This window comes from Solanum pennellii, chromosome 12 (assembly GCF_001406875.1).
Source record: "Solanum pennellii chromosome 12, SPENNV200".
In the NCBI taxonomy this organism is placed as follows: domain Eukaryota; kingdom Viridiplantae; phylum Streptophyta; class Magnoliopsida; order Solanales; family Solanaceae; genus Solanum; species Solanum pennellii.
The window spans coordinates 4,277,635-4,290,883 of NC_028648.1; the positions used below are offsets into that span (position 1 = coordinate 4,277,635).

General features: G+C 34.5%; 1 protein-coding gene across 1 annotated transcript; it reads right to left on the reverse strand.

Annotated features, from left to right (window-relative positions):
- Positions 1 to 885: 885 nt before the first annotated feature.
- LOC107005609 lies at positions 886 to 5,521 on the reverse strand. The gene is made up of 4 exons (XM_015204251.2): positions 5,314 to 5,521; positions 2,670 to 3,702; positions 1,704 to 2,542; positions 886 to 1,216 (listed from the first exon to the last, which is right to left on the reverse strand). Exons 2-3 carry the CDS (start codon positions 3,675 to 3,677, stop codon positions 1,715 to 1,717), a joined length of 1,836 nt encoding a protein of 611 aa, XP_015059737.1. The 5' UTR covers positions 3,678 to 3,702; positions 5,314 to 5,521; the 3' UTR covers positions 886 to 1,216; positions 1,704 to 1,714.
- Positions 5,522 to 13,249: the final 7,728 nt, after the last annotated feature.

Genomic DNA, 13,249 nt, shown 5'->3' on the forward strand with positions numbered 1-13,249 from the left:
ATATACCCTCCGTTTAAAGTTTGGTTCGCTCATGCCCTCGCCGTCCAACTTTTGGTCCAAATATGCCCTTATGGGCGTTAGTTGTCATGTTGGACATATCCAACTCATTTTATATTTCTTTAAATACCACATGGAATTGTCATGTTATTTTGACCTTACCACATGACATTTATATTCATCTAAATGACATGTGGTAAGGTCAAAATGACATGACAATTCCATGTGGCATTTAAAGAAATGAAAAATGAGTTAGATATGTCCAACATGGCAACTAACGCCCATAAGGGCATATTTGGACCAAAAGTTGGACGGCGAGGGCATGAGTGAACCAAACTTTAAACGGAGGGTATATCTAAACCTTTTTGAATATTTTAGGGGCATATTTGACCATTTTCCCATATATATATCAAGAGCTTTGTACTTGCGGGTTGTGTCATGTGATGTTTTGATGTTCAGTTAATTTGACGCAACATCAGTCGTTGATTTTTTCTTTTGAATTTGAAAGAATTCCCCGCAATGTTCGTGATCAAGTATTTTCAGTAAGATTTCCAACGATTCTACGCAGAATTTATATTCCATTTCACAAATAATCACTGTTAATTCATTAGACTATAGCAAGGCACAAGAGTTCTTTTTAGTTCACATATTCTTACAGAATTATGTATCTCAATACTTTTGCATTAAAGATAACCAAATTGCTTACAAAACATTGATAACTAGACAAATGATGACTATTACTAATATCTTGTCTATATAGAAGGAAAATATGAACATGTTCAATTTATACTCAAAATGTAGATCCACATTATGATGTATCATTTGGCAATCCTTCACAAAGTAGGAGTAAGGTTACGTCCCTCTATCTTTCTCCACTTAAAGTTCGAGTTTTCGTTCAAATATCAATACATTTACCTTTCTCAGAAACAAGAAATCCCAACATGCAAGGGATTAAAGTTTTACATTGAATTTCAGGATCATCTGTACAGTAAACTCTTATTCCATCATGTAATTACAGGGTATGAGTTTGCAGTTATAAAGCCATTACAACTGAAGAAAGTATAGAGTCTATACAGCAAACAATATATTATTGGACACCTTCGCGCCAATCTTACTTTTCGATATGCACAAGAAAGTATGAGAAATAAACCAGAGGAGTTCAGAAAAGCCTTTACATCTTCTGCTGAGCTTCTCCTAAATATGTCAAAGCCCCGAGTTCCTGACAGAATGGTGAAATTCTAAGCAGAGAAACTAACAAACAGAATAGGCATCGAGTTCAAGAAATAAGTGAAGACTGTTGAGGCTTGTGAACATAAACATGTCATGATATTTGTGTGGCTATAAAAGCTTCTCATCAAGGATAAAACAGAAGTTCGACTTAAATTGTTTCTAAGTTTAGAAAGTTATTATTGGAACAGACTAAAAAAAAAAGTGTTGCCACATAAACTGGAATTGGGGGGTGGGGGATCAGACAATCAGCATACATTCATAACTCATTCCCTTCACTCTCGTAAGAAAATGGATCTTGGACCTAACTCAACCGCAAAAAGCTAGCTCAAAAGGTGAGGATTTCCCAAATCAAATTAAAGAGACCACTCATTCCTTAAAGGGCCGCGATGTGGGACTCTTTCAGAACTCGAAAAACGAAGGATGCGGGGAGGAGACAAATAAATAAACTTGTACATTGAAAGAAATGAAGAATTTACCTCAAAGAGTTTCACAGATGCTGTTGCTTCTTTGTCATTTTAACAATTGTTTCCCACTTGGAATCACTAGGTAGTGGCTTAGAAGACTGGTTATTAGGATTCAGTCCTGTCCCGATATAAGCCCGTGAAGATGCATTCTTTGTGGATAAAGAAGGCAAAGTGCGGCAAAGCCATGAATCTGATGGAGATTTTGGTAAAGGTGGTGGAGCAAGAAACTCTGGGTGCACTTTGCATGAGTCCTCTAACTTTTCTCTTCTCGGAATTGGCTTTCTATTTTTTTCTACACCATCACTGTCAGACTTTGCTAAGGTCGTTGTATCTTGGTAACAATCTCGAGCTTGACCCGTAGATGTCCATGCTTTCGTCTCTCTTTCATTGTTCAGTCTTTCCGCTGAACGTGGTGGATTGTAGTCAGCTTTCCTTTGAACATATGGCTTTAATGAAGTCTCAGACGAATAAAGTGAAGAATCTAAAAATGGTTTTTGTTTTATCATCTGTTCAAGTATCTCAACGTCCTTGTGTCGTAACTTGGATGGTTTTTTATCTAGAGAACATGATATCTTAACTGACGAATCCGTTTTATGCACAATATCTATGTACAGAGTTTTCTCTACAACAGGAGTTAAAACATCTACTTCCCTGATATTGTTCTGATCAGACAAGCACTTGAGCTCAGGATTATTTTCTTCCGCATTCGTGCCAAGCATTGTCATATTATTGTAAGGGTCATTGGCATAAGTTGAATAGGTCCTGCCCTTAACATCGTTCTTATCCTCATGTAGTTGAGTTGTTATGGATCCAACGACAGACTTTTGCTCACTTACATCAGATGTTGACCGCTGTAAAAGATAACAAGAATTATAATTATAGTTTAGTCAAAGTAAATCTAGGCAAGAGAGTTTAGCACAACGTGAGTGGATCAAGCAAAGAAATGAGTGCCAGGTAAAAAAGAATGGAAGTTCATACCTCATTTTCTGTTCCGCTAAAAGAAGTAGTAGAAAAGGATCCAGTTTGTGTTCTACTGACAGGAGAGATGGGTATTCGAGGTCTAGCACTCATTGCAGGTACAGGATTTAGAAGACGAAAAGAACTTCTCAAGCAAAAATGAGGCAACAGTCCACAAATATTAGTAGATAAATTTCCACTTTCGTAACAGCCATCATCACTTTCTTCCTCTTCTTCTTTATAATCATGAGCTTGGGAATGATAAAGCGTAAAACTAGGTCCGTAGCGCAACTGAGGCTGTCTATCCCTATTTATTATATTCTTCGTCTGTCTTCGTTGATCCACAACAGGTGTTTGCTTCTTGCGGACATAGTAAGGTGTTTCTGAAGTCTTGTCTGAAGTCATTGCCTTAGCTGCTGGCAGAAATCGACCCATCATGAAATCCTTAGTCTGCGGATTTGCTGAAGAAGTTTGAGACTGTTTTGCATTCGGCTCATCAAATTCACTTAAGCCACTTACACTACAATTTAGAAAGGATGATTCAGTTCTTGAAAGTGCATCCAGGGCATCCAAATAGGTTTCATCATCACTCTCCGATTCGATCTTTTCCTTATCGTGCATCACCTCTTTTGAGCTGTCAAAACTCTCAATCTTCTTTACATTTTCATCTGAAGAAGAAGTGCAACTCAGCATGGCTGTTTGAAATTTTCCTGTTTGATTGAAATCCTGGTTATCTCTTAACTTCCGCCCAGGTGGAAGCTTTGGTGCGGTAGGAGGTTTCTCCGTGAAATGAGTTTGTGGTCTGCTCTCATCCTTTGGCCTTCCGGGGGTCTGTTCCCAGAGGAAAGGAACAGCTCCTGGCTTTACGACTAATCCTGAGTTCAGTTCTGATTTGTAATGAGGAGGATGTGTCATAGTGGGAAAGGAATTGTCGAATTTCTTTTTCTCATCTCTCTGGGAAATCATTGCTGGAGAGATTCGTCTTACTGACAAAAGAGGTTGATTAAACTTCAATTGCTTGCCCTCCATGATATGATTTGACACCGCCTTATTTCTGCACATTCAACAATCAAATTGTGAAAATTTCTTCAATGTATTACAACAACAAAACGATAATGTAACAGGGGCCAGGTGATCGATGATGTTACACCAGTGCCTTCATTTTTAACTATATATGTCCTCATAGAAATGATGTTGTGTACACTCAAAGCTTAGATAAACTCTATGTAAATAGATACAACTTAAAAAATAACGAAACCACTTTCAAAATCTCGCTACCTCTCGGCCCCTACTTGCTTTTTTGCAATTACTATCAACAAAAGTCAGAAACACTTTACTGGAGAACTCTATGGGGAAACCTTGGCTAAATAGTTCAAAGTGAAACACACTTTAGATTGATAATAGTGTCTTCAATTATGTTGCTGACGACACTCTTCAAATATACCGGAAGTAGTTCATTTTTGGAGGTTTTGATACAGGTCAGGCAGAAGAGTCCAAGCAACATACGTCGATGTTCAGAACAACTCCATTGGCCAATGACTAAGATTGAAGAGGAAAGCAGGTGAAGAGAAACATATATTTTACAAGCCTAACTATAAAATCTTGAGGACATCATTCATTCATCAATGCGATTATGACACTTCTCATATTCGTACTATCAAGATCGACTTGATGGCGTGAACCAAGTAGATAAATCTTTTATGGTAAACTCCACCTCGTCAAACCCCCTACATGATAATTTTGACTCGGATTCCAACCAAGGTGCTCCCTGAAGCAGAGCTAGGATTTTGAGTTCATGGGTTCTAGATACTCGAAAAGGCAACTTACTAGATTACATATAGAGTTCATAAGTACTGAGAATACAAAGGCCTAGCCAAAACTTTTGGTCCAAGTTCCGAGTTACTTAGAATCAAGTATATGACCCCATTCATGTCCAATTCATTTCAAAACAAGATACTTTTGGCATTTCTTTAACATTATCATATAACTACTTTGACATTACAAATCTTTAAGCAGAAACAGACTACATTATTTTCATTTGCAATATCAAGATACTTAATTTGGATAGCAATTTAGAATCTAAACTTTTTAACAAAAAATAATTTTGAAGTGTTTGTTTCAACTGTTTTTTGAAGGAGAAAAAAAAAAGTTACTATCTTTTTCAAGATTTCACACTCAGGTTTTTAAGATATTTCAAAAAGAGGTAGTATTTTCTTTTTTTTTTCTAAAAAAAAAAAAAAAGTTCAAAGCAACAATTTATAGAAAAACCCAACAAATGTTCCTAAAAAACTTTGTTGTAACTTTTCCTTTAATAGCTTGATTATTCAGAAGATTGAAATTGGAAGAAAATTCAACTAAAAAATTACCTTTTTATTTTCATTTTTTTTGTAAAATCTTTCAAAAAAAAGGATGGTACTAACCTTTTTTTGCCAAAAAAATAAATAAAAAAAATTACAAAAACTTTGTTGGAAAAGATTGAATCTTGAAGAATACTTGAAATTCAGCTAAATAAGCCTAGGAAAAAAAATCAAATATCCAATGGAGCAGTAATAAACATATAAATCCAACAGAAAATTCTAAAAATTCAGAAAAAAAAAAAAGCAGAGAAAAAACAACACATACAAGAACATAAATAAAAATTAAAACTGATTAAAAAAAAATGTACCTTTAGAAAATAGATGATCTTGACTTGAAATAGTTTTTTTCCTTTGCTGAATGATTGAATTTAAGTGTTTAAAAACTATAAAAAAAAATCAGAAAAAAAAGAGTAAAAAATGAGATAAGAAAGAGAAGCAGAGAGATTATTAAAGAATAAAGTTTTTTTTTGGATTCTCCAATTGAACAAGTTTTGAGCTTTGCTTCAATGGAAAAAAATCCAAATTGCTTTTAAATTTTAATAAATTAATAAAGTCTTGTAGTTAGTTAAGAAGAATCAATACGTTTCTTTCGACTAGCGTTTACTTCAGTTAATATGCATTTGTTATTTGCCTCGTGATTAATAGGCTTAAATCATGTGACAACATTTATTTGACAAATTTACTATTATTATAATAATAATAATAATAATAATAATAATAATAATATATTTATATTATTTAAGCAGAATATATTTAAGAAATAACATTTTTATTTTTATCACGTAAGAGCTAAGAATAAGCGAAGCATTTTTTCTAAATAATGAGTAAAAACTCGTGAGGAGAAAAATATTGACATTGAAGTATTTCAAAATAGCTCAATTTTTTGTTATTTATTTATTTTTGTCAATTTCTACTCTTTTTAATTATCAAATTATCTCGTATTTATTTTTGTTATTAGTAAAATTTCATCATAGAACGGAAACTTTAATGAAGTGTCTCCGATTGAGGGGAAAAATCAATCTATTTACCCCTTATCAACATTATGGACTTAATTATATAATATAATTCTTCAGTGAAACGTTAAATTAAACGTTGAATTATAATTTTTTTAAAAAATATAAAAATAAAATAAAATCTTTTTCTTTATTTAAAGAGTGTGGGGGATGGGAGGAGAAGGGCCCTCATACTCACAAAAGTCATCCTAGCTAGTCATATTTAAATTTTTGTGACTCACCAATTAGGTCCATTTAATCATTGATGTATTAGTTACTAATTACTAATATTAATCATAAATGTGTTATTCTTAGAGTTTTTTGACACTTCATCATTCTACATGGTTTTGTGTAATAACTACACTTTTTGCCAATAAAAAGGTCATCTTTTAATTCATTCACAAACCTCTTTATAATCATTATTCGTTATAACGATATTATATTATTATAATTTGATTTTTAAAAAAAAAATTCTTATATTGTAGATTATGCTTTTTAATTATTTATTATTTTAACAGTAAAAAATTATTTTTATTTGTTACTCTTGATATATCAAGAAAATATAATTATTTTTCCTTATATTTTATCTAAATAATTACTTTTTCCTTAAACTATTATTTAAGATCTAACTAAATATCAATTAATAAAGATAATATCATTAAATAATTATATTAATTAATGTAATTTTAATGAATGTGTCAAATCCAAATGAATACTACATCATCTACCTACATAGTTTTATGTAATAATTAAGGAGACTAAATTTAAAATTAAAAGTAGAAAAAAGTAGGAATATTGTCGGTGATTAAGGCATATGATTAGCCTTAAAAAAATTGGATTTTATCCAATCTTTTGATTTTGGTATAAAATATGGTTTGAATATACGTTAAATAATTTTGCTCATATGTAATAGTTTGCGAATCAAATAGAAGCTATAATTTGTTTATGTAAATTAATGTGATGGACTCAATTTAAAAAATGTAGAAAAAGAAAAAAAAATTAATAAGAATATCACATGTTACAACAATATCTCAACGACCCTTATAGATTACAAATAAGGCTCTTTTAGAAAATAAGTTACTAATTCTAAATTTAAAAATATTAAAAATTATAATTTTACTGTAATATATTACAACCCACCTTCTAACATAAATAATTTAATGATTTTCTATAAATTTATTCTGATTCTAGCAAATATTCACAAATCACAACCCAATGATTTAGCAAATTTCTAATTTTATACTGATATGCCCCTTTGTTTTTAAATTACACAGAAATCGCTTCTTTTTCTTCCTGAGGGATGAGGCTTAATCACTACGACAAAAATAACTTTTAGCGGTAATTGGTAGACACATCAATAAAAAGTGCTAAAATTTTTACTGGCATTAGTTAAGTGTCATTAGATTCAATGTCGCTAAAGACTTTATAGACATATACAAAGAGTGTTAATTACCGCTAAAAATACATATTTAGTGACAATCGCTAATTAATTACCGCTAAAATTCATATTTGATGTAGTGAATAAAACATTTTAATTTTTTTAAATAGATATTTCAAATTAGAAAAGTACTTTTAACTTTTCTCAAAAGATCAAACATGCTATTGATTTTAATAGCCTTGTTACAAAAATATTCGAAAATTAAGTTTTTGTTATAAATTCATTGAATGAGTGGATAGTCCATAAAGTTAGTACGTGAACAACCATTCATATTCACCAAGTTTCATTAATCTTTCTGAATAAGAATATATCTATTTATTATGATACTTAATATGATGACTTTTGGAGTGATTTCTTAACCTATAAATAGGGTTGTTCATTCACTATTGTATGATATACAGATGAGACTTACATATACTTGAATAAGAAGAAACGTCCTCTTCTTCTATCTACTTATTTTGTCTTCTTCTTTTTATGATTATATTCTTATGAACTTGATTTTATAACACGTTATCAGCACGAGTATGCTCTAAAGGTTATAGCACTTTGCAAAAGTGTTATAGTTGAATCACTTGTGAGCAGGAACAGGTTTTATTTATTTTTTCTTGTTACATATTTATATTTTCAAAAATTCCTCTTATACTAATAATTTATTTTAGTATATATGTGATATATGAAAATGTAAAAAATATTGGTTTGTTTTACTTTAACAATTTTATACATTGGTTTATGAGAACTGAAGGATAGAGAAGTAAATTTTCATGTTGATTTTCTAAGTGTTAATTATGAGGAACTTATTAATATTTATAATTGTTAGAGATGAGAAAACTCTCAATCTTTATTTGACTAAATTTGCTTCTATAATTCTTGATTTCATTTAAAGGCTCATGGTTGAGTTCTATTGGTATTGACTTATATGACATTGATTGAAGGGTAAGACGATGGATTCAAGTCCCATCGCACCAAAAGGGTAAGACATCTGGTTAAAGTCCGAATGCACATAATGAAAAATATTTGAGGATAAGATGATAAATTCAAGTTCTATCGCACCAAGGGGGTAAGACATCAATTTGAGTTTTGATGCACCATGATGATAAGGACTGGGTTCAAGTCCCATATAATTTGGCCTAACATACCTTATATGGATAAGACATTGAGTTTGAGTCAATGCACCATAGTGATGATATAATGATGACTAAAGCTTTGATGAAAAGTCATGAAATTCGTCCTATTGAATTTGCTCCATTCCTTGAAAAGAATGTGGTAGCAACATATAATAACTTTGAAATCCGATGTTGACTTGCTCCATTCTATCGTATGAATGTGGTAGTAGTAAATAATTAGTCTGAAAGATGACAAATAATTAACGATATGAAAAAGGACGTGAAGGGACGAAATTATAATAGTCATCATTGTGGTAATTATAAAAGGAATAACACTATGAGTTCTCCAAATAGTCCTTCAAAATGTGAAGACAATTTTTATTATCAAAATGGTATTAAAGGTCATTGGACTTGTGAATATTGTCGACCCAATAATTTGACAAGTTTATAAATCCTCCATCAAAAGACAAGAAGATAAAGTGATGGTACACTTGATCTTTCAAAGTGATGTTGAGGTGTGTCATGGAAATATGATGAATTTTAAAGTCAAGTCATGACAATGTGCTTATAATGCAAATTAATGAAGTACATATAAGTGATTAGTTCATTCCTTGGATAGAATGTGACTTGTGATGAGTATCGTGAATGCTCGATCATTCTATAAGAGAATGGGTCAAGATGTGATAAAATCATTATGGGTTGGATATATGCACAACTCACCTTTATGGAATGTTTGAGAGAAAAAAAAATGATATATGCCACATCTCATCTCTACGGGAGGTTTGAGAGAAATATATAAATTTTATTTGACATGAACGGTCAATGATCGTGTGCGTTTATATGTCATAAATATTATGGTATGTTTGTTATGAACTATCGAAAGGGCAAAAGAAAGAAATAGTTCTTGCCTATAAGGGTTGTGTTCATTATTGTGTGACAATACAAATTTGTCATTGGTTATGTACCTGTGGTACAACAAAAGTAAAACAAGAAACATGTCTTGCTCGTAATATTTTGACCATGAAAATAATGATATAATTTCTCCTTGAAGGAGATGCTCACAATAGGGGTGGTGTCATGCAATATGTGATAGTACACAAAATTAATAGCAAGCTCTAACGAGTTGTGTTATTATCAGAGGAATAATAATGAGGTTGTAGTAAATCTCAAAAGAAACTTTTTTAAGTTACGGATGAATTGAAAATAAATATCGAGACTATAAATCACTAAAACCGAAGGGGTTATAAATATTTATGTAAAAGGTTACCCATTGTTTCCTCTTGTTTGTTGCACACAAACGTGGGCATGCTGATGGAATTGTTAGGTAGTGGAGCCTGATTAATTTTAGGTTTTCCTATTTATTCTCTATTTTAGGCTTTCCTATTTATTCTCTATTTTAGGTTTTCCTATTTATTCTCTGTAACCAAAAATACTCTGATTTATTAAAATAAATATACCTCACCGCCGTGGAAATTTACTCACGGGGTTTTACCACGAAAAATTGGGTTTTCTCTCTCTCTCTCTAGATTTCTCATCTCTTTCTCTTGAAAGTTCTTGTGTTCTTCATTCATCTAGTGTGTGTGCGTGAATTTGATCCTAACAACTGGTATCAGACCTAAGGAGATTCAACACGATCACTGAAGATGGATAGTTCGAAGCTTGGAATCGAGAAGTTTGATGGATCCGATTTCAATTTCTGGAAGATGCAGATCGAAGATTATCTGTACCAGAAAGATCTTCACGAACCGTTGACCTATGTGAAGCCGGAATCCATGACGGGGGAGAAGTGGAAACTCAAGGATCGCCAGGCTCTAGGGTTGATCCGGTTGACTTTGTCAAGAAACGTGGCGTTCAACATCGTGAAGGAGAAGACTACGTCCGGTCTGTTGAAGGCACTGTCAAACATGTATGAAAAACCATCGGCTATGAACAAGGTATATTTGATGCGTAGATTGTTCAATTTACAGATGTCTGAGAATGGATCCGTTTCTGATCATATAAACGAGTTCAATATGATTGTGAGTCAACTCAATTCTGTGGATATTAATTTCGAAGATGAAATTAAGGCGTTGATTTTGATGTCATCTCTGCCCGAGTCTTGGGATACTGTTGTTGCTGCGATTAGCAGTTCCCGTGGATCTGAGAAACTGAAGTTTGATGAAATCCGTGATGTTGTTCTTAGCGAAAGTATTCGCAAACGAGAAGTGGGAGATTCATCGGGCAGTGCTCTCAGCGTTGATCGAAGGGGGAGAAGTAAGACGAAAGGCCAAAATCAACATGGTCGATCAAAATCAAAGAATCGAGGAAAATCCCTGAACAGATCAAACGTGACTTGTTGGAACTGTGGAGAAAAAGGGCACTTTCGGACGAACTGTACAAAGCCAAAGAAGAAACAGAATCAGAAATTTGGAGATGACAATGATTCTGTAAATTCAGCAGAGGACATTGGGGATGCTCTAATCCTTAGTGTGAACAGCCCGGTTGAATCATGGATTTTGGATTCTGGTGCATCTTTCCATTCGTCTCCAAGCAAGGAGTTGTTCCAAAATTTCAAATCTGGAAATTTTGGAAAAGTATATCTTGCTGACAATAAAGCCTTAGAGATTGAAGGAAAGGGGGATGTTTGCATAAAGACCACCTCGGGAAACCAGTGGACATTGGAGGATGTCAGATATATTCCTGGGATCAAGAAAAATCTGATCTCTGTTGGTCAGTTGGATAGCACGGGATATGCAGCAGAGTTTGGGAAAGGTTCGTGGAAGATCGTGAAAGGTGCTATGGTAGTAGCTCGTGGCACCAAATCTGGAACCTTGTACACCACTGCAGGGTGTATAAACATGGCCGCTGTTGCTGAAGGTGCTTCCGGTTCATGTCTGTGGCACAACAGACTTGGACACATGAGTACTAAAGGAATGAAGATGCTGGTTGCAAAAGGAGCATTAGAGGGTCTGAAGTCTGTTGATATGGGTCTTTGCGAGAGCTGTGTTATGGGCAAACAGAAAAGAGTAAGCTTCACAAAGACTCCTAGAGAGCCAAAGAAAGTGCGGTTGGAAATGGTCCATACAGATGTTTGGGGACCATCTCCAGTATCATCACTTGGAGGATCCAGATTCTATGTTACCTTCATTGATGATTTCAGCAGGAAGGTATGGGTTTACTTCTTGAAGCATAAGTCAGATGTGTTTGCAACTTTCAAGAAGTGGAAAGCTGAAGTTGAGAATCAGACCGGTTTGAAAGTCAAATGCCTAAGGTCTGACAATGGAGGAGAGTATGACAAATCAGAGTTCAAGGCATTCTGTGCAGCTGAGGGAATCAGATTGATGAGAACAGTTCCTGGTAAGGCAAGGCAGAATGGAATTGCTGAGAGGATGAACAGAACATTGAATGAGCGTGCAAGGAGTATGAGGATACACTGTGGGCTGCCCAAAACACTTTGGGCGGATGCTGTGAGCACAGCTGCATACTTGATCAACAGGGGACCATCAGTTCCTTTAGGGTTCAAGATTCCAGAGGAGGTGTGGACAGGAAAAGAACTCAAGTACTCACACTTGAGGACTTTTGGTTGCACTGCTTATGTTCATGTTGATCCAGAAAAGAGAGACAAGCTTGATGCCAAGGCTGTGAAGTGTTACTTCATAGGCTATGGTTCTGATTTGTTTGGTTACAGGTTTTGGGATGACAAGAACAGAAAGATCCTGAGACATTGTGACGTGACATTTGATGAGTCTGTCCTGTACAAGGACAGAGAGCAGAAGGTTCTAGAGATTACAAAGCAAGTGGGAGTTGAGGTTGAGTTGGAGAAGAGTAACCCCAGAGATGTCGAAGCAGATACTCAACCAACTCCTACTGAAGAATCTGAAGTGGAGCAAGTTACACCTGAGCAGGTGTTAAGGAGATCATCCAGATCCATCAGGGCACCAGATAGGTATTCACCTTCATTACACTATCTATTGCTGACTGATGAGGGGGAACCAGAGTCTTTTGATGAGGCCCTACAGGTGGAGGATTCGATCAAGTGGGAGCAAGCCATGGATGATGAGATGAGGTCACTTGAGAAGAACGACACATGGGTGTTGACTGAGTTACCTGCAGGGAAGAGAGCTTTGCTGAACAAGTGGGTGTTCAGAATCAAGACTGAACCAGATGGCAAAAGAAGGTTCAAGGCTCGTTTAGTGGTTAAAGGATATTCACAAAGGAAAGGTATTGATTATGCTGAAATATTCTCTCCTGTTGTGAAGTTAACCTCTATTCGAATTCTGTTGAGTATTGTTGCATCGGAGAATTTGCATCTAGAGCAAATGGATGTAAAAACAGCGTTTTTACATGGAGATCTGGACAAAGAGATCTATATGCAGCAACCGGAAGGATTTGTGGTTCCAGGCAAGGAACACATGGTGTGCAAGCTCACCAGGAGCTTGTATGGACTAAAGCAAGCACCAAGGCAGTGGTACAAGAAGTTTGACTCCTTCATGACCAAGAGTGGATTCTGCAAAGCTGAAAAGGATCCTTGTTGTTACTTCAAGAAATACACTGATTCATATGTCTTTCTACTCTTGTATGTGGATGATATGTTGATTGCAGGATCTAGTATGAGGGAGATTAACAATCTGAAGACAAGGTTGTCTGCAGCGTTTGAGATGAAAGATTTGGGTCCAGCAAAACAGATTTTGGGGATGAAGATTTCTCGGGATAGATCTGCTGGCACTTTAAA

Bases quoted from the DNA above. Each gene is read 5' to 3' on its own strand.
- LOC107005609 (XM_015204251.2), bottom strand. From the start codon at position 3,677: ATGGAGGGCAAGCAATTGAAGTTTAATCAACCTCTTTTGTCAGTAAGA. The intron at 2,543-2,669 runs GTATGAACTTCC...TATCTTTTACAG, and splicing joins TTAGCGGAACAGAAAATGAG to CGGTCAACATCTGATGTAAG.